This window comes from Hoplias malabaricus, chromosome 2, assembly GCF_029633855.1.
Source record: "Hoplias malabaricus isolate fHopMal1 chromosome 2, fHopMal1.hap1, whole genome shotgun sequence".
Lineage (NCBI taxonomy): Eukaryota > Metazoa > Chordata > Actinopteri > Characiformes > Erythrinidae > Hoplias > Hoplias malabaricus.
In genome coordinates this window covers 14503396-14524497 of record NC_089801.1, presented here as the reverse complement: position 1 = coordinate 14524497, position 21102 = coordinate 14503396, and the positions used below count along the sequence as shown (strand labels likewise).

The 21102-nt window shown below is 38.4% G+C and overlaps 1 protein-coding gene across 1 annotated transcript in view; it reads left to right on the top strand.

Moving 5' to 3' along the window:
• The first annotated feature begins 503 nt into the window (after nucleotides 1-503).
• Nucleotides 504-21102, top strand: part of spock3 (SPARC (osteonectin), cwcv and kazal like domains proteoglycan 3) — a 44504-nt gene continuing 23905 nt past the window's right edge. The window contains exons 1-3 of the mRNA XM_066659422.1: nucleotides 504-623; nucleotides 743-865; nucleotides 21002-21041. Coding sequence (XP_066515519.1) covers nucleotides 743-865; nucleotides 21002-21041 — 163 coding nt within the window. The 5' untranslated portion in view covers nucleotides 504-623. The remainder of the gene's footprint in view (nucleotides 624-742; nucleotides 866-21001; nucleotides 21042-21102) is intronic.

Genomic DNA, 21102 nt, shown 5'->3' with positions numbered 1-21102 from the left:
AGAGAGAGAGCGAGAGAGAGAGAGAGAGAGAGAGAGAGTGAGAGAGAGAGAGAGCGAGAGAGAGAGAGAGAAAGAGAGAGAGCGAGTGAGCGAGAGTGAGAGAGAGAGCGAGCGAGTGAGTGAGAGAGAGAGAGAGCGAGAGAGAGAGAGAGAGAGTGAGAGAGAGAGAGAGAGAGAGCGAGTGAGAGAGAGAGCGAGAGAGAGAGAGAGAGAGAGAGAGAGAGCGAGAGAGAGAGAGAGAGAGAGAGCGAGTGAGCGAGAGTGAGAGAGAGAGAGAGCGAGTGAGTGAGAGAGAGAGAGCGAGGGCGAGAGAGAGAGAGAGCGAGTGAGTGAGAGAGAGAGAGCGAGTGAGAGAGAGAGAGTGAGAGAGATAGAGAGAGCGAGAGAGAGAGAGAGAGAGAGAGCGAGTGAGCGAGAGTGAGAGTGAGAGAGAGAGAGAGCGAGTGAGTGAGAGAGAGAGAGAGAGCGAGAGTGAGAGAGAGAGAGAGAGAGAGAGAGCGAGGGAGAGAGAGAGAGAGAGAGAGAGAGGTGCAGTGTTAGTACAAGACTCGAAGCAGCTCTCCATCCACACGCTCGGCGCGGGAAGAGAAGAGAGGTTCACGCGACAGCGCTGCGTTCCGAAGGTGATTCAAATTTTCAAATTATAACGGCTTTTAACTGTCGCGTGTAAATTTCCATTCGTTGTTAAATACTGGCTTTGTTTTGCCTGAAGGTTTTTTCTCTGTGTTGTTTTTTGTTGCAGATGCTCCGCGCCTCGCTCCTGGTGGTGTTGGTGTGTGTGTGTTCAGCTTCGCTCCCTGGAGACGACAGCGGTAATTTTTTGGACGACAAATGGCTGACAGGACGGTGGGACAAATTTCGAGACGTGAGGACAATATGTTTTTTGTTTTTTTTTGCATCGTTATCAGTTCTGTTTTTCTCAGCAGCTTCTATTTTTCTCCTCAGTCTCTTTCTCGCTCTCCCTCTCCATCCCTCTCTCTCTCTCTCTCTCTCTCTCTCTCTCTCTCTCTCTGTGTGTGTGTGTGTGTGTGTGTGTGTGTGTGTGTCTGGGTCTATGTTTACTCCCGTATCACCGAGCTACAGCGTTGAAATTGGCTTCGTTATCGAATAACACTGGCCCACCTTAAATTTTGAGGCACCGTTTTAAGGTGGAACGGAAAATTCGAGCAAGAAGCCTGTATAAGGTATAGCCTCAATGCCCGTCTGTCCCCCGCAGTCTAACCGACCGTTAGCAGACGCCACAGTGTAGCCGAACATCAGCGTCACATTATGTCTTCCTGATATGTGTAGGTCAGATAAGCTGAAGGAGAAGTGTGTGTGTGTCTAGTATACATCACCTATGGTGTCCATAACCTTTATATTCACTCACATTAGTTTATTTCCTTGGCTGATCCCCCAAAATAATCGTTTATTTAAAGGTAAAAACATATTTAGGGTTAGGTTATTTAGGGTTTGGGTTAGGCTAGTACTTACAGATAATGTAATGTGGTTTGTAAATGGTGGGTAAGTGCCCACAAATTAAGTCCATTTGCTAATTACAGACACAGACCTAATGCTGTCATTCTTTAAGAGCACAAAACCTTATGAACCCAAAAGCTTGTGTGCTTAGTGATGGCTACTCGACAGGCCAAATTAAGCATCTGTAGCTCAGATGAAGCCTAGAGCTTGGACTTGAACTGTTATTGGACCCTCCATATCAGGCACTTTTTAATTGTCCACAGAGGTGGGCGTTATCAATTCTTTTCGAGTGTGAACTTTGGAAGATTGCTGTGTGGTATAATGCTTAGATGTATCAGATAATTGTAATATTTTTACACAGCTTCGTCATGTTATAAATTATGATAGATTTATACATTTGTTTTTTTTTTCACAATAAGATGACGTTTAGTGAAACTGAACCCAGATCCCCATGAGATGTGTTGCACCAGAGAGCTTCCAGTTCCACTACTGTTTGTGTGTGTTTGTGGTAATGATGTTTATGTAAGGTCTGCAGTTTAGACTGTCACATAGACAGCTTGCTACAGTCTTTTCATGCAAAGCCGTTGTCTTACTGGAAACAGACCAAGAAAGCTTGCTGTCTCTCTCTCTCTCTCTCTCTCTCTCTCTCTCTCTCTCTCTCTCTCTCTCTCTCTCTCTCAAGGTGGGTAGTATAAAAGTGTTTTGCCATTTTTACAAACAACATGTTTCTCTTGGATATCAGCATTAAAAGCATTAACTGATTTCATATTTCATGCAAAAGAAAGGAATAATAGATAACGGGATCCTTTTTTCTTGAATTTAGTGCAGTACAGTACATGAAATGTTTGTTAGGATGTTTGCAGTTTTTAAACTTAGGAGTACTTGTGCACTATATATTTGTGTCAGAATATCAAACTCCATATGTTGTATCATGAAAATGTCATGTCAAAATGCCAACAAATCATAACAGATATGGTCAATAATTAGTCTAGTCTTGTCAGAAAATTAGAAGCAGTTTCTGTTAGGGATATGAATTCTAAATAATTATTATATTCAAGTAATGAGAATGAGCAGTTAAATGATAGGAGATCCTAATGTCCAAAACCTGCAACAGTGAAAACTGCCAATCCACATTCCTCTAGCAGGGGGGATGTTTTATTGAACCACGTTTTGCCAGCAGCCCCACTGAGGATCTCAGTGTCATTCTTCCAAATAGCGCGACTGCAAAACTATATTTTCCAGTTTTCCACTCATGTATTTAATGACAATTTATTGTTTTGTAGCACTCTTGTTAAGTCAATCCAGTCGTTTATGTTTCATTTTCATGGCATTGCATTAGCTCTCTTCATATAGATATATATTCATGTTATCTCTTTGTGATGGTCTTTAATATGCTGAATCAACATCATCCACGTTCATCAGTTCTGTAAAGAACCTTCAACAAAATTACGAGGTATCATACCTCACTTCCATTTTTGCGATGTGTTGTAATAGTGTTTCAGAGTGAGAGAATTGCATTTTCGTGATCTGGAAGTAAATGTCGTCATTGATATATACTTAACCCTACTTTGTCCAGCTGGATTAAGCATTTGTGCAGGGCGTTTTAGTCAGTGATACATCATTTTATGTAAAAATGTAAAAGAGAGTATAAATGATTTAGTGCCCTTGATTTGACATATTGTATTAGTGTATGTTCACACCTATGTTCATATAGCTTATATTCTATAGCATCCTAGTCCAGTTCAGTTCCGTGCATTGGTATAGTCACCGGTGTAGTGTTGACTAATGGCAGGGGAAGCTTATTAAGGTCCTCAACATTAGTGGCTTGGTGTTGCAACAGGTAGTGTTGCTGTCACAGAGCTCCAAAGCCCTGGGTTTGTGGGTTCAATTCCAGCCTTGGGTTACGGTCAGTGAGGAGTTTGGTGTATTTTCCCAGTGTCTGTGAGGGCTACTCTGGGTTCTCTGACGGTTCAAAACCACAATAGGTGAATTGACTGTGCAAAAGTGTCTAAAAGTGTGAACGAATGTGTTCCTGTCTTGTGCCCAGTGATTCTATGTAGCCTCCAGAAATGTGGAAACCCTGAATAGGATGAATGATTGCAGAAAAAGAATTAATGAATTTATGATTGAGAAGAAACTTAACATTGAACAAGCTTTCACTATTTACGTCATTAAAAATATGAGAGAACAAATTCTTAGATATTGTGCAGCCAAGAAATTATGGAAAACAAAATATTAAACAACATGTTGCTGATGTGACCCTATGCTTGGTCACACGCATCTCTCTTTCAACATATATGACTGTCCCTGGTTAAAGGGCAGTATAGATTTGTTAAGTCACTCCACGTGACTCTTCAAGGGCAATCAGTGAGCGGAATGGGATTTATGTAGATTAGTATCTCTCTAAATGTGACTTAACAAGACGCTTAGTTTAATGAGGGAAAATTGGGTGAATTAATGTAGGCAAGATTAACACCTATTAGCCTAGAATTCTAATCAGCAGCTACGTTTTAACACTTTAACATTTTACCACTGTTGAGCAGAAGGAAGGGAAATGTGAAGTGGTGTGATTACCATGTTGCCAATAGGCCATGTCACTCACACCCTAATCTCACAACCCAGAATTTCTGAGAATTTGACTTGAGGCAACCCATCCTGACATTACTGGAGCATAGCCACTTTTATGGGAGCAGGAAATCACCTTTGTAGCCCCGACCATCCTTTTCCTAAGCCCCTCCCATTCCATTCTTCCTACTCCACTCTGTCTACTCTTCTACTCTTCCACTAAAAACACCCGTACCCAGAATTATGCATGAGTACTGTCAGCTTCTGCAGTTTTATGAATGTGATTACAAGCATAAATTTATGCACTGAAGTGTGAAAACAAGGCTTGTTTTTATATCCCTGTGGGTATATAAATTGTTTGTTTGTTTGTGTGTGTCTGCTTGTGTACTTTAACGTGAGCGGTTATGTGTATAAATGTATGTATGCAGATGTGTGGTTAGAGTAATTCCATTTTCCACTGCATGGTACTTATTCTACATGGCTCTACTCGCTTGGTACCTGGCTGGATTTCCACCGGAAACCTACCCCCAACCAGAAATGTAGTCCATGACATTGCAAAACACAAGGCTATGGAAACCACAGCAACGGCAGCAGTAACATTAAGTGTTGTTTACTCGTCATGTATCCTCACTGCAGTTCAGACTGATCAGTGTAGTGTTTCATTCCTTGTTGCACCGTCCAGCTCTCGCTGGAGTCTCTCCTTGGGCACAATTCCAGGGAACGTTTGAACCACTTTAAAAGTCTATGGTGAAATTACATGCTGCTGTTGTAAGTACAACAATAAACAATTCTCTACTGTAGCTTGGGTGATTTTACAAACATCTAGTTTGTGTTGGATGTCTACACCTCATGGTGATTAAGAAGTCTCTCTGGCCAAATAGCTCTCTCCAATGATTGTACTCATATTAAGTTCTCGGCTCACTCTGAACCACAAGCAAACCTGTATTAAAAGATACTCTGGTCCAGGTACCAGATACAAAATTTGCCTAATTGAAAAACAAAAATGCATGATTGAGTCGAGTCAATTGGAACAGGAGACGTGCAGTAGAAAAACACTATGAGACAAATATAGAAATTTGTGCTGGCTAGGCTGATGAATCTTATAAAGAATAATAAAGAATTTGTGCCCAAAATAAAACAAACGTTGTATATACATTTACGTTCAGTTCCAAGAAAGTGTAGGTTTGTTAATCAAGTACTGTTTTAATTCTGCTGTCATAGCCTCTTAGTGTAGCTAAGATTCTATGGCTGTCTGAAAAAGAAGACATTAACCATAAATGCCTTGCTCTCTTGCGGGTCTGGGTTTGTAACTGAATCACATTAGAGACAGTGGGCTGTAACATATTGATATAATGTTTAAAAAGGTTAAAAAAAAAAACATATTGTGATAATAGCAATATTCTGACTTGTTTACGTAATAATGTCATTTTAAGGCAGTCGCAGTGAATGGATTTCCCGTGCAGTTTTTATCGGGGCTCAACACTACATTATTACCATCCCAAATTACTTAATTCATCCTGATTCCAGTGCTGCACTCCTTACTGTCACCTGGATCCAGCCTGAACTGTTCCTTTTGAGGCTGCTCCATGAGTCTGTGCTGGTGGAGGCAGTTAGACTTTGATAGTTGGATGATAGGTAGCTAGAAGAGATCTCCAATTCACATTTCTTTATTTTATAGCAACTTTTCTGGCACAGATTTTGCACATAGCCTTGTCTGAATTGCCTGGCTCTCCCTTTTCATTTGGTTGAAAGCCGAAATGCTCCCAAACTGTCGATGTTGCATTTGGTTTTGTGACTACATTTGCTGCCATTGCGGCCGTTCAGCCTCAGCAGTTCAAATGCCAACAGTTGGGAAAAATTACAATCCTAACATTGTTTTACGATTTTAATGAATTTAGATAACATTCATCACACACACACACACACACACACACCACAAAGTGTAAAACAAGAAAGATCATCATGGTGGAAAATGGCTGTGCAGTGGAAAAGATGGTTCCATAAAGGGGAGCAATTTCAATCCTTTGGAAGTGGTCTGGTTACAAAATAATATATTTGCAACAAAACACAATAATATATAAAATACGTAAGAGGCCTGTAACAACAAAACAGGGAATACAACGGATAAACAATAAATCTGTTTCACCACCTCGAGCAGAAGCAGCCAGGTGCAAATGAAGAAAATTTGTATTGAGTATTATTTATTGTACAACATTTTCTGCACTTTAGTTTTGTGGTAGATTTATTGGTTACATACAAAGTCAGAATCTTGGTAAGTTACTGTTTACAAAATACTGAATGTTTGAAATGGTTACATTTTACAAAAAAAAATGTAACATTTTTATTAACATGTTCTTAAAATGAATAAAATATATTGTTTACAATATTGCCAGAATATCATTATTGCAGAAAGACCTTCAACTATCATGATATTATTTTAGGACCATATTGCCCACCCCTAGTTGCTAGAACACTGGTGCCCAAACACTCTCACACTGAAATACCCCAAATGTTAGGGCAAAAGAAGGCACGATTTTGTACAAGCATTCAATTCAGACTAGTGCTGGGCGATACACCGGTTCACACAGAAAAACTGGATTTCATTTTTGTTATGATATGAATTTGTAATATGCCGGCCACACCGGTTTAAAAAGCCTAACCGTGTCCAGAACACAGCCCTTGTGTTAAAAAGCCCTGTATGTGGTGGAGCCGTGTCTGTTGTCTGCAGGTACTTTGGGTTTAAAAGGTAGGACGTGGACCAAAAACAAACACTTACTGTTAATGGTTTCTAGCTAAAGTTTCAATAGTATTATTCCTGGGAGTTGCACATTGTTGCTATTTATGATTGTTGTTATTATTTATTTGTTTAAATATTGTTATTTGATGACAGTATTTGGTACTTCTTCAGTGCAATACAACCATTGAGAAGCTGCCCTGGCTACTTTATATGTAAATACCTCTTATTTGTTTAAATATGTTGTAAATTAATGAAGGTAAAAAAAAAAAAAACTGGTGAGAGATTGATAACATTAACACAGTGTAGCTGGTTTACATAAGTTATAAAAACTACCCTCAGAATACCTCCTTAGTAGACAGCATTCGGGTTGTGTCAACCTGTTTCATGATTAGCAAACCTCAGACAATGGGACAGTAAATGTTTTTTTTTTTTACCTCAGTTTAATTATTACCATTGGACAGCAGATTTTCTTGAGAGATGAATTTTCTGCGAACACAGATGATTGCATCACATGGTCATATGATCATGAAATATAGTGATGCTCTGGGTCAGATCTCCTCAAATCTGGACCTTTGAACCAGGTTCCAACCTGAGATTTACAATGGCTGGCCAGTATGACACTATAGGGTAGTATATGGGTAGTAAGTTGCATTAGCAGTTGAGCGATATTGTCATACCAGCTGGCCATTTTATAATCCCAGCCTGGAACCTGGACTCACCAAGTAAATGGTTTAGTGACTCTACAAACACCGTAATATTACCTATTGCAGATTTTACAGTTAGTAAATTCTGACAAATACTTAATTGTCTGATTAGATATCTAACTAAAGAGTTTTTTTAAAAAAGCAAAAGGGCAGTGAATTCAGAATGTGAAATATTGTGGCCAAAGGCAATAGACAATGTCTAGCACCACACACACACACAGATATATATATGAACTGAACCTCGGGCACAACTAGTCTTGGTTGAGTGCATGGTGTGTGTGTGTGTGTGTATGTGTGTTCATAAAATATGAACACCAGAGTTTGAATGCCCCAGCCAGGAAATCTTCCCCAAGGGGTGAAATGAATGTGTTTATTAAGTGCGTGTAAGAGACATCTAAAGTGATGCGTGTGTGTGTTCACGTTTTGATCCTCGTGTGTTAAGACATGAGCCTGGCAGAAGCCATGTGTCTGATTTTCCTCAGGAGACCCTTATGAGATTTTAACAGCCTAAACTTCAAAACTTTAGATGAGAATACAGTTCTCACCTTGTAGATTTTAATCTCAAATTACTGTCAAATTATCACACCGCATTATTTCACGAGCAGCAATTAAGTGAGATTAAATGCAGGCGTGCTATGGAAGTGGTAATATTTTCTTTATTGTCCATGCTGATTTAAGGGTTGTAAAAGACATTTTATTAGGGTTTTTAAAGCCACATGTCTCTAGACGCTCCTATAAACATAATAGGTACGAGGCCATTTTAATGTATTCTTTTATAAGCATTTTGTGGCATGTTCTCCTTCTGTTGCTCCAAGTAATTATTGAGATATTCAGTGATGTTGAAGTCTGGACTTTGGTAAAAAAAAACCACTGGTGATGAAATGATGATGATGATGATGATGATGATTATTTAATTAATCAATTTATTTATTTATTTTTTGAGGCTGTGTGTTTGTCACGTGATAATAATGTAAACAGTACATACAAAACAGAGGAGCTTCCAAGGCATGAACTGAATTTGGTTGCTGTGATATGGTATAGGTCTCTTAGAAATGGAAAAATGAACAAAGGCTTTGTTCACATTATCAGCCTGAAGTGACTCAAATGAATTTTTTTCCAGGTTGTGTGGACATTTTGCCAAGTCAGATTTGGGTACATATACAAATGTAAACCCTTAAGACAGTCATATCTGATCTGGGTAAAAAAATGGATGTGAACATAGTCTTGAACTGCCAGACTCCCTACAGAGAGTCTGGTACCTTTTGCTACTTAACGTGGCCAAGAACCGCCTACTACTACAGGAAAAGAAATTTAATTGACACACAAAGAAACAATCACAAGTCTGGTTTTTTGGCACGAAATGTGCAGGCAGTCTTTCAGGTTGGACCAATAGCGGAGCCCGTACAAAACAATACGCGGAAATGTGTATATGCAGATGTGCAGACAGCCAATCAGAATGACACTGGCAGAATCCTGACAGTGAAGCCATATTAGTGCACTGAACTTATCAAAGTCTCTGTCAGCTTGTGGCTGGAGCGTCTGTGGAGTAATGTGAACATAAACAAAAATGCATGATCAAAGAATTGCTCTGCTTACTGCATAGCCCAGTGGATAAATACTATTATCGTACTATTTTGTGGAAGCAGGTTTGGGTTAACTTTATACTTCCAGACCTCTAGTGCTCATGGGGGGCCTCTGAGTAAATCAGCGAGTAGTAAACTAACAAAAGCCAAATGGAAAGTTTCAGTTCAAGAGCCTCCACTCTAACAAGGCCTTCTAAATTGTATAAAATGAAAAGGAGGGACTTCAGTTCAAGTTAAATGGGAACCACGGTCTGTATGTATGAAATGTGATATATAAACTCATTTATATGCAGTTTATACAGAGCGTGCAGTCACTATTGCTCTCACCAGATGTGAGTGATTAAAAATTAGAAGTCTTCTTTACTTTAAATCATTTTCAAGCTCATACATGTAATGTTCTCTATGTTCCTCTATGTTCACACTGTAAAAGAAATGTAATTGAATTATTGAAAGCAATAATATGACAGTGATTAATACAGGGTAATCTGTCTTATGTGTGTAGATGGCTGTGTAATAGTTAGTTCAGTAGTTTGTCAGGCTTATTTGCTGAAAAAAATAGTTGGAGGGCTTAAAATATTCATCATGCTAATCAGTGCCAGTTCACTGAGGTAAATTTTAATCAAGCAAGTTTTTTAATTGAGTAATCGAGTGTAATTGAGTAATTTTGACAGCTTGATATATTCCTGATCATATTTCACTAAGATGTGCAATAGCAGCCTGTATCTGTCTCTCTCTCTCCCTCGGGCTGTGTCACCTCCTCTATACCTGGCACCTTGCAGTGTTTATATCTCTAACATAAGGACATTCAACTTCAGCAGGCAAAGGCCGACACTCTCTCACTCACTCACACACACACACACAAACAGACATGCACAACATTAATTTTAAGAATTCTCATTCTTTTAGTTACATTTTTGTTTAAAATATTCTTTGGAAGAAGTCCATAAAATTTCAATATTATTCAAGATTATTACAAGATATCTACAATTAATATGAAAATGTATGTTGATTAACTGTATGTTATTTAAGTAAGTAATTCCTACACAGGTAGCTGGGCAAGATAACCATTTTTTCAGTCTGTATTAATGTTTCAGTAACATTAATAGAGTTCAATAAATAAAAGTAAAGGAGTATTCAAACAAACAGATACAAAAACAAGAACGGTAGAACAAAAATTATTATAAAAGAGGTAACAAGTTCATCTCCACCGTTAAAAAGAGGCACCAGCCTTTAGGCATCTGTAGCTTCCTTACTTTGCTTCCTTTAACATTAGATGTGGGATTTACATGGCCTTCAGAATGAGTTCAGAATGTATGATGTCAAAGAGAATATAAATTTCATATGAAAAACCCTATTATATTATTCACATTTTACATTTTCATTACTGTTATAATATTCTTAGGTTTTGAATCATCCCAAATAATTAACCACTGTAGGTTTTACAAAATCAGTGTGAAGGCTTGAGGGTGTGTTTCTTTTGTCAGGATCCATGCTGCTGCATTTTATACACATTTTTATATTGCTTTCTTAGGAAGCTGGGTAAAATATAATTATATTTTATAATTTCCGCTTGTAACATTAAAAATGTATTATTCTAATCAATTCTGCTTGTAGGGTGACATGGTGTCGCAGCAATTAGTGTCGCAGTCACACAGCTCCAAGGACCTGGAGGTTGTGGGTTCAAGTCCCGCTCTGGGTCTGTGAGAAGTTTGGTGTGTTCTCCCCATGTCTGTGTGGGTTTCCTCCCACAGTCCAAAATCACATGTTAGTAGGTAGATTGGTGACTCAAAAGTGTCCGTGTGTGTGTCACCCTTTGAAGGACTGGCACCCCCAGAATGTTCTGCTTGTAAAAAAAACTATAGACAAGGGCCTAGCTTTAGTGTCATGCCCTGTCTTTGTCCTAAGTCCCCTATGTCATCGAGCCACACCCCCCACACCTGTAAGCTTTCCTAGTCATGTGATCAAAACTCACAGGGTCACCTAGTTTATATATGTGTGTATATAAGCCTTTTTATATAGGCTGCATCCGAAATGGCATAGTTAAGTACTACATGCAACCTTGGAGTGTGAGTATGTACTACTTAACTGCTAAACTAGTATACACTTCTAGCATGCAAGCATGTAGTATGCACGCCACCTCGGATGCACTTGATCCGCCATCTTACCAATCCTTTGACCCAAGATGACACACCAGTCTAACAGCACCGTCAGGAGCCCTGTCCCACATAATCATTTATTGTTTTTATCTCCCTATGGTACCTACCAGATTTTATTGAAGTTAATTATCGTTAGGTAAACATACAGCGTGGGGCAGTAGAACGTGTATGTTGCTTATTTTTTACTTTAGAAAAAAAAAATGTAAATATCATTAATCAGTTCCAATGGTTAATTGTACACACATTATATACATTAAATATACGGTTTGTTTTTGTTAATAACATATTTAGAGAGCAGACAAGAGAGAAGACAGACACAAAACCATTTGAGACTTAACTCCGATCTCTCTGGGTGGGTTGCCCAGTGGGTTTGTTTTCTCTGGTCTCTGTTTTCTCTGGTATTTATGTCGGTTTAAGAGTTTACCTTTGTAAATATGAAACGTTCTCCACATAAGCAAGTGCATCTGACACCATCATGTTATGATGCTTGTGAAAAATACAGTGCAATATCATTACATTGTTTCTGTTTATCTGTAAATTTGGGGACTGTAAATATTAAATTATCATAATATAATATAATTATAAAATAATTGGCACCATGATAGCTTTATGCTAGCTCTATACTGGTCAACTGTGATAAAGTGATCTAATCTCCATTATAAATTATTTGTTGCCGTGTGTGTGTATCAGGGACTTTTGGAGAAAAGAAGCGTGTGTGTCATAAAGAATGAATGATATGGGGAAAGTAAGATGCTTCTGCTTCTGGCACATTCTGCCTGAGAGAGCAACCCCATGGCTGTCATACGGTCTGCTCACAAACACACACACACACATACACACAAACACACACAAGAAACAATCCCCTCTCCTTCTGTATGTCTATGTGGTGATTAGTTGTTCTTAAGTCTATTTCCTTGCTCTTTTTGAAATACTGCTATATAATGAAACGATCACCAGTATGAGTTTATATTCTATTAAGCAGAACTCTTGGATTAATTGAATTGATCGGACCAAAATTGATGATGGATCAGATATTTCTTCTAAAACAAAGGGTATTGATAAGGAGTTTGTTCCCACTTCACTGCAGCAGCCTCTACTGCAGAGGTTTCACAAGAGATTTCGATGAGGATTTGCAGGCATTCAGCCAAGAGAACATTAGTGAGGTGCCATCTTAAATCAAATCCGACTCATACCCATCTCAGAAATATTGGATGGTGCTTTGTCACTCCAGAGAACGCAGTGCCACTGATCCTCAGCCCAGTGCTGGGGGGTGATTAGTACCACTGTAACCAACCATTGACATTGAGTGTGTTTACATTGGGCTCATGTGCAGATGATCCCCATTGTTTTATTTTAAGTCATGCTTAGGTGTGTGTGTGTATATCAATCATCCTGTTGCCCACCTCTGCTTTAAATCTCTCTGGCCATTGTTCATACACGGTACAACTTCAGCGCTCTCATATTGTGCTCATATATTTAAGGTGATTACCGCAAACTTGCTGCAGCCATAATTTACATTACTCAGACTGTAATAATCTGCAAGGGGTGTGTGTGTGTGTGTGTGTGTGTGTGTGTGTGTGTGTGTGTGTGTGTGTGTGTGTGTGTGTGTGTGTGTGTGTGTGTGTGTGTGTGTGAGTGATTGCGTGTGTTTTGAGCTCTGTACCATTAGGATTTAGAGTCCTGTGGGCAATGCAGGATAGGACAAAGCAATTCAGCCTTTCATCTCTCTCTCTCTCTCTCTCTCTCTCTCTCTCTCTCTCTCTCTCTCTCTCTCTCTCTCTCTCTCTCTCTCTCATGCAGTAAGTACAGATTTCTCTCCTTCTTGCTCTCTGTCTCTTCTCATCTGATGCAGCGTACTCTTCAAGGTTATAGGCCCTGGTTATATTTTTTATAGTCAGACGAATCACTGCTGAGGCTGGAAGGCCACATTTAAGCACTCTGTCCACTGTCCAGTGCATTGCTGCTCTTCTGAACCAGCTGTTAAATCATCCAGGCTTTAATAATTCATTAGATGCACTAAAGTATGTAAGCAGTAGTGGCACCAGCTAACAGGTAACACAGGAAAATCAGCCAATTTTACTTCAATTTCTGATTCCAGATTCACACTCGTATTCTGATTCCGATTAAGGGCAAGCGGAGGGAGGGGGGTTCTAATGAGTTCTAATTTAATAGAGGATGTCTTACAGCTTCAAGATCAAGTCCACCAAGTGCCATATTATTTTTTTAAGACATGAAAACTATACACTACATATTGCTGTTGTTATTAAAATTGTACAATTTAAATTAAAATAAAACGATTATTTAAAAAAAAGGATTATTTAAGGTAGAATGACAACTTGCATATCAGTAGAATCTTAAGTCTAATCAGTCGTATACATAATGACTTCAAATTTTTTTTTTAGTGTGCACAAAAATATATGGTGGAAAAAACGGACAATGTTTATGGCTAGTCTTTCAATTTCTAGTAATTAGTCCTACATTTAAACACAGCCAATCCTCCAGAAGTAAACAAATGGAGAATCAAAGTTTCTGTTTTTAGAAATTCCAAACCTATAGGTGTTATTTCATTATTTTAGATTCATAACGTTTTTTAACAAATATTATTTATACATTAATTCAGTCATTCATTCATTGTTATTGGTTTTAGGTGGAGAAACTTGATACGCTCTGACTGCATCTGTCCATCTCTTGGCAACGGTGCCTCACGGAGATTTGTGCGGAACTGGTAGATTTGTTCAGACACGTTATGATTTTATTTTCATATGAACCAAATGGAATGACAGATTTTCATAATGTAGTGTATATATACACACACAAAGATTAAAACAAAGTTTATGGTGTAATTTTTGACTGAGTTTTGCATGTGGCTTTTGAGTAAAAAAAAAAAAAAAAAAAAACCTGTGTTTATCCAAAATGCTACATACATAAGTGCATGCAACACATTTTTAATGTGAGATGTAAATGCAACCTTTTTTAGCAAACATCAATGGCACTTTATATTTATTAAAACATAAGTAAAAATAGGTTTTGGAAAAAAAAGCTCTTGGACCTTTTATGTTCTTGTTTCAGGAATTTTCAAGCTTTTAGTTGATGGTTTTGACAAAGCATGGTTAAGATCAGATTTCTAATGCACTGTATCCAAAACAGTGCCCTATTCACTATATAGTACACTATTTTGGGGATCTGCTATTTTGTTTTGAAGTGTCCTAAAACATAATGTACAACCCATGTCCATTAGCTGACACTAGTGGATAGTGGATATCCAACAATGCACTGCGTTGTTTCGTAAAAAACATACGTGAGATAAGGTTTGAAATTATTCACTACCCTCCTTAATCCAGTTCCCTATAATAGTGCACTGTATAGTGAGAAGTATAGGGAAAAGGGAATAGGAATACAGTTTGGACAAAGCAATGGTGTTAAGAGTTAAATTAGTACAGTGAATTTACAGCTTGCATTTTTTGGGCAGCATGGTGGCACAGCAGGTAGTGTTGAAGTCATACAGCTCCAGGAACCTGTAGGTTGTGGGTTCAAGTCTCGCTCCAGGTGACGGTCTGCGAGAGGTTTAGTGTGTTGTCTGGGTGCTCTGGTTTTCTCTCACGGTCCAAAAACACACATTGGTGGTTGAACTGGCGACACAAAAATAGTGTCTGTAGGTACGAGAGTGTGTGTGTGTGTGTGTGTGTCTCACTCTGTGAAGGACTGGCGCCCCCTTCAGGGTGTATTGAATTGGATAATCAATTTTATTTTTAAATATTTAGTGTAAACAGGCAACCGAAATAAAATGTAGCAACTGAACCTGAGCATAAACAAAGACCTTGGTCAAATACAATGAGTAACCAAACATTGCAAGCATGCAAACAATTTATAATATAATAATAATAATAATAATAATAATAATAATAATAATAATAATACATTTAATTTATATAGTGCTTTTCAAAAACCCAAAGTGCTTACAATAATAATACACAGCACAAAGAACATCAAAAGACATAGCAATGCAAAGAGTACAAAACAAAACAAAAGAATAAAATAAAATGAAAGTGAATAGTGAATAGAGCCACCGGTTTAAATGTGTCCCATGATTGACGGTCATTGTTAATAGTTGCAGTTTGACCACGGTGGTAGATATAAATGGACCATCGGGTAGTAACAGCTGCAGAGTCTTTAGGTCCATAGCTGCAGTATGTGCTCCCCTGGCCATCACCAGGAGCAGTGGCAGAAAACAATCCCACAGCCGAGCATCAGCACCTGGACGCGCTCCTCGGCCGAATCGGCAGCAGCTAGCTCCAGTGTTAACAAACCACTATCTGCAAAGCAGCGGCCAAAAGTGACAAACTCCTTCAGTCAACAACAGCCACAGCCAACAACAATGTGAGCAGAACATGAACTGCACAGACAATGATAGCAGATTTCTCCACTCTACAGTCCTAGCCAAGAGAAACGACAAAGACAGGCAGGAAGTTGCCGAAGAATAGTGATGGACATGGGCTCCTCTGGTCAGCAGGCCAGCTGTTAGCATCAGAGAAAGCAAACAACTAATCCCCAGTCAGCAATGGAGAAACCAGGTCCTCACACAGACAGACAGCCATTAATTAAACACAACAACTGAACAACACACAAAACACGAGTAAGACATGGGCAGAAGCGGCAGTCGCCAGACAAACGCCAGAGTGCTCTGATCCAGCAGTGACGTTAGACAAAGACTTTTTGTGCAATTCAAAATATGTGTTTTATGGATCGGCCTATTTATCCAATACCCAATCCAGCTCATTTTGTTAATATTGGGAACAATATCCGATCCTAATATTGGATTGGTGCATCCCTACTTATTTGCATGTTCAAATTTTGAACAACCTTCCAGTTGTAAATTTGCAGAACTTATTTAACTGATAACACAATTGCTGTGTCCGAAATGTCTCCCTATTCATTCCCTCAGTCATTTATCAAAATAAATACAGTGCAGTATTATGGAAATGAATACAGGAGGGTAGTGAATGATTTCAAACCTTATCTCATACTTGTTTTAAACCAAACAATGTAGTGCATTATGCATATCCACTAGTGTCAGCTCGTGTACATGTGTTGTACACTATGTCTTTATATACAGTACACACACACACACACACACACATATATATATATATATATATATATATATATATATATATATATATATATATATATATATATAATTATTTTGGAACTGTAAAGGTTCATTAATTAAATTGCAAAGGGGATATTTTCAACTTCTGTGGGCTAAATCTTGTGAAGCAATGCAGAAAGAAAGAAAGTGGGAGGGAGAGCATGTGTTTCCTTTGAGAGTCTTTTGGCTGGCCGCAGAGCCCGAGGCTTGTGTTGTTGTACCACAGATGAGCTAGTATTGAAATCTGGGCACGCTTCAAACTCAGTGGGAGAGAAAAACCAAACACAAACAGTAATCTGGGGCATGTGCTGGCAAACAAAGCCATAGCAACCAAACACTAAGGTACCCTCTTCACTCCAGAAGTTGCTGCAGATATTGTTGATTGCTTTATATATTGATTGATTGATTTATGCTGCTAGCCTCCTAGCATAAAATGCAGGTAATGTCAGAGTGAGCGCATGTGTGAATAGAACAGGTAATCTTCCAAAACATCATGCCATACTTCACAGGTGCTGTCCCATGGCTGATCTACATTAAACATTTGCAGCTCTGGACAACTCTGGAAAATATCCGGACTTGATTCTCCTAAATTTTTTCCAGAGTTCATGAAAATGGTGAAAATGGCAATAAAAACTCTAGAAAAGTTGAGACACTTTAAAAAAAAAACCAATTAAAACTAAAAGTGGTAATTTGTTACATTGTTAGATTTTTTTAAACTGATTTTTATTTTTTTAATGTTTTCACCAACAAACATCATTCATTCATTCATTGTCTGTAACCACTTATCCAGTTCAGGGTCGCATTGGGTTTGGAGCCTACCCGGAATCATTAGGCAGGATGATTCATCCAAGGCAGGAACAAACCCTGGATGGGGCGCCAGTTGAAATTTTGCTATTTTATGTCATTATTTGGGTGGCATATTCGCGCAGCAGGTAGTGTCCCAAAAGTTGGGGCAGATACAAAATAAAAGACTGACAAGGTTATGCAAACTTCATGAGACAATTGTCAGTCAGTCCAAGTCTAGTGTTTCTCTGTGTGAAATTGCAAAGAATTGAAGTCTTTCACCATGGGCCTTTTTATCATTTCACCTGCCTGCAGTCCAGATCTGTCTGGCGCATCATGCAGAGTTGAATCAGACAACAGCGACCACAGACTGTTAGCCGTCTCCAGAGTTTGGAGCCATTTCCACCTTAAGTGATTCGAAACAGCAAAGATAAGTCTGTTTTACCCACCTATGGAGCCATCACAAGCAATATTCTCCTTTCAGTTTATGCTTTTTTTTTGGAGTTCTCTCCACTGTATAAAAATACTCCAGATGCCTTTGAGCAGAGTGTAAGAGAGAGAGAGTGAGAGAGAGAGAAGAGAGACTAGCATACCGGACCGAGCCAGTTTGTCTTTTCACTCATTTACAGACACTAGAGCTTCGTAAACACATCAGACTAGTTTTAACACACAAACGGACTGGAAAGCTAGCAGATGGTGAGGAAACATCTTATGAATTTTATGAAAAGTGTATTTTGATTACAATCACGAATGTTGCCTTTTATGTCTAAAGTCGTTTATATTTAACAAATAGATATGTTTGCATTTGAAAACACTGAAAATCTTTTTTATTTTTTGATCATTTGTCTGTTAAAGAAATCTTCAAGTAAAACAACACACTACAGATTTCTGTTCGTCTTGCTCTTTTTTAGGGAGTGTCCCAACTTTAATTGGATTACATTTTGTAGTAACATGGTATCATACAGATCAGCTTTCTTAAACATGAAATAGAATTTGAAGTAATAAATAACGCATATGCAAACTTTGGTCAAATGGTGAAAAGGCAAACACCCCAAACACACAAACACCCCACTGTGACAAGTGGCATGTATGTGCACTAATTTTAGTACACTTTTATTAAATATGAACAAAAATAAAATAAAAAACATGAACTACAAAATGTGCCATGATTTTAACACCGACCACACGAATGTAATAGTTTTGTTGGTAGGTCAAATTCATCATTAGTATTTGTAGAACTACCTCCTCTGTTGAAAATATGTGCCATAATACGTACGTACAAAATCAACAAGACGTGTCAATTTATATTTATAAATAAACCCTGTAAAAATCATTAACACAAATTTAAAATAAAACCTGTAGTAAATGACGTCTCAGAAAAGGAAATCTAGTTACAAGCAAATTCCAAATCAAAACCATAACTTACTAAAGGGGCACAGTTTAAGCCAGAGACTAAAGGCACTTTTCTAGTGCATGGAACCTACTATACTCAACTTGGCTTGCTGTTTTGCTTTTCCATTGGCCAAATCTGGTACCTGGTCCTTGGAACGATAATAATAATAATAATAATAATAACAATAATAATACATTTTATTTTTGGCGCCTTTCAAGACTCTCAAGGTCACCGTACATAAGAAAATCAAAGCAAGACAACAGGTAGAAACAAAGCTAATTAAAGCAGGCTAATTAAAGAGATACATAAAATCAATGTATAAATGTATAAAATCAATAAAATCACGATGTACTTTTTTGGTTCCTGCTTGCGCCTGGTATTATGCGAGCCAAGTAAGTGACTTGTAAACCTTGCATAGCCCTGATTGGCCAGAGAGACCTGTCATTTATCACGAAATGCAGTGCTCCAGCACAAACTAGCCACTTGTAAAAACTCTTTTACATTACAGCAGCAATCCCATTTGTTTCATGTGACTCACAACATCAGCTCGTAACATTACCCCGTGGTGTTTTGAAGATGTTCAAGCGCTTCTTGGGTCGGTGGATGACAAAAACTCAAGGGAATGCCGGACATGAAACAAGGAAAACTCTACTGATCTGTGAGAAGTGGGTCACAGAGCCATGTTCAGTCCAAAAAACAAAAACCACATGCGAATACACATCAAGTAAACAGCATGCTGCCATTGTAATGTTTTTTAATGCCTGCAGTTCTCTTTAGAGACAGGGTTTTGACATCACTGAATCCATTTCGTGTGGAAGCTGTGCTAGTGAAAATAGGACCATGTGAAATCACATCGAGCCGAGTTGAGCCGATCACATCCAGTGGAAAACATCATAAGTAACTCTAGATAACCCTAACAACTCACACCATTGAATTATACAAAGGATTTAGAGAGATTCACTGAACAATCTGAGCATTCCTGGTAAAGGTCTTTTGAAGGTCACTGAAAGTATCTTGCAGATACAAGCTGAGCAACCAAATCTGTTGAATTGTAGACAGCCCCTAACAAATAAACCAATGAACAAAGCTGCACAGTGCTTTTTCTGATCAAGAAGCACCTCATGTATATTAAAGCTTTGCCAAATGAGGAGGTGGTTGTGTATGTTTGAGGCTGGTGAGGTATTAGAGCCAAATGGAGACTGTAATAGATTTCATGCGGTGTCTCACTCTCCCACATAGACACATACACATAAACAGTGCACCTGCATGCATATTAAAGAGGCAGATATCTAATCTTTGAAACTGAACTGTCAGAGAGCCAGTCAGTCAAATGACCAATCAGCCATTTCTAAATACTATTGTGCGATCTTTGTATGTATGCACATGTGTGTGTGTTGGTTGCCATATGGAGCGATCAGAAATGTCAGTCTTGACAGGAGCACAGACTAACAAACTGTCAGAATCAATTAAGAAGGCACTGGAGCGTGAGCTAATTAATGAGCCTGACAGCAAATCAGATACAGTCTTCTTATAATGACACTATATTGACGAGCATGAACACGTGTGTAGTTTGCTTCAATAAGACAAATATTTTTTTTGCTGCTGTGTTTGTATTGGTTTCTCGTATAGTAGATTGTATTTCACTTTGTGTGAGCCAAAACATTAATACTTTGTTCCTTATATGGTGCTTGGGTAGCTAGTACGTCTCAGATTCTTGTACAGGACCCATGATTTTGCAGTGGATTTTTGTCCAGAGCATCGCCGTCCCTTCACTGGCTTGTCTTCTTCCTGTAATGCATCTTGGTCCATCACTTCCTCAGATACCACAAACTTATCCAGCCATTCATGGAAAATTGGTTGGCACCAATTAAATGGAAAATGATTTGTTTATCTGCAGAATATATTGTATTTATCGCTTGATTGTCAGCTCAATCAATATTGTGGGTTTGGGGGGTGGGGGGGTGGTCCATTCGTGTCTTGTATTGTTATTTAGTTTTAGTTGCCAATTTTCATTTTACTGGGAGCACCAAACAACCATCTTGACTTGTTTTGTCTTTTGTCCCAGATTTGTTCTGGTGTTTACTCTTGAGCATTTCTCCCGCATCCAGCACACTCTACTATGAAAACCAGTTGTTTGATACCTTCTCAAATATATCCCAAACCTTGACCTGTGTTAATGCTATTAGGTAATACAAATTATTGTGTCACCTAAGGGTGGTCTTAATGTTTTGGCTCATCAGCATGTGTGTGCATATGTGCCTTCCACTAATGATGGTATTTATTTTTGCTTTTCTCTTGAATGCTTCCTCCACTTATCAGGAAGTAGAGGTTTGTATGAACATGTGAAATTATTTCAGGCTAAGGAAATGACTGCTGCATTACCTTGTGTACAACATTAAAAAAAAACAAGCAATACTCTAATAATACAGATTACAGTTTAATTCTTCTGATCAGTCATATATTATTGTTGCAGGAGCCTGGATCATGGAACCCTGGGAAGCCATTTGATCAAGGTAAGTTTGAATAGATTTAAGATTATGGATTTAAATGCTTCTAAAAGCAATTACACCACAA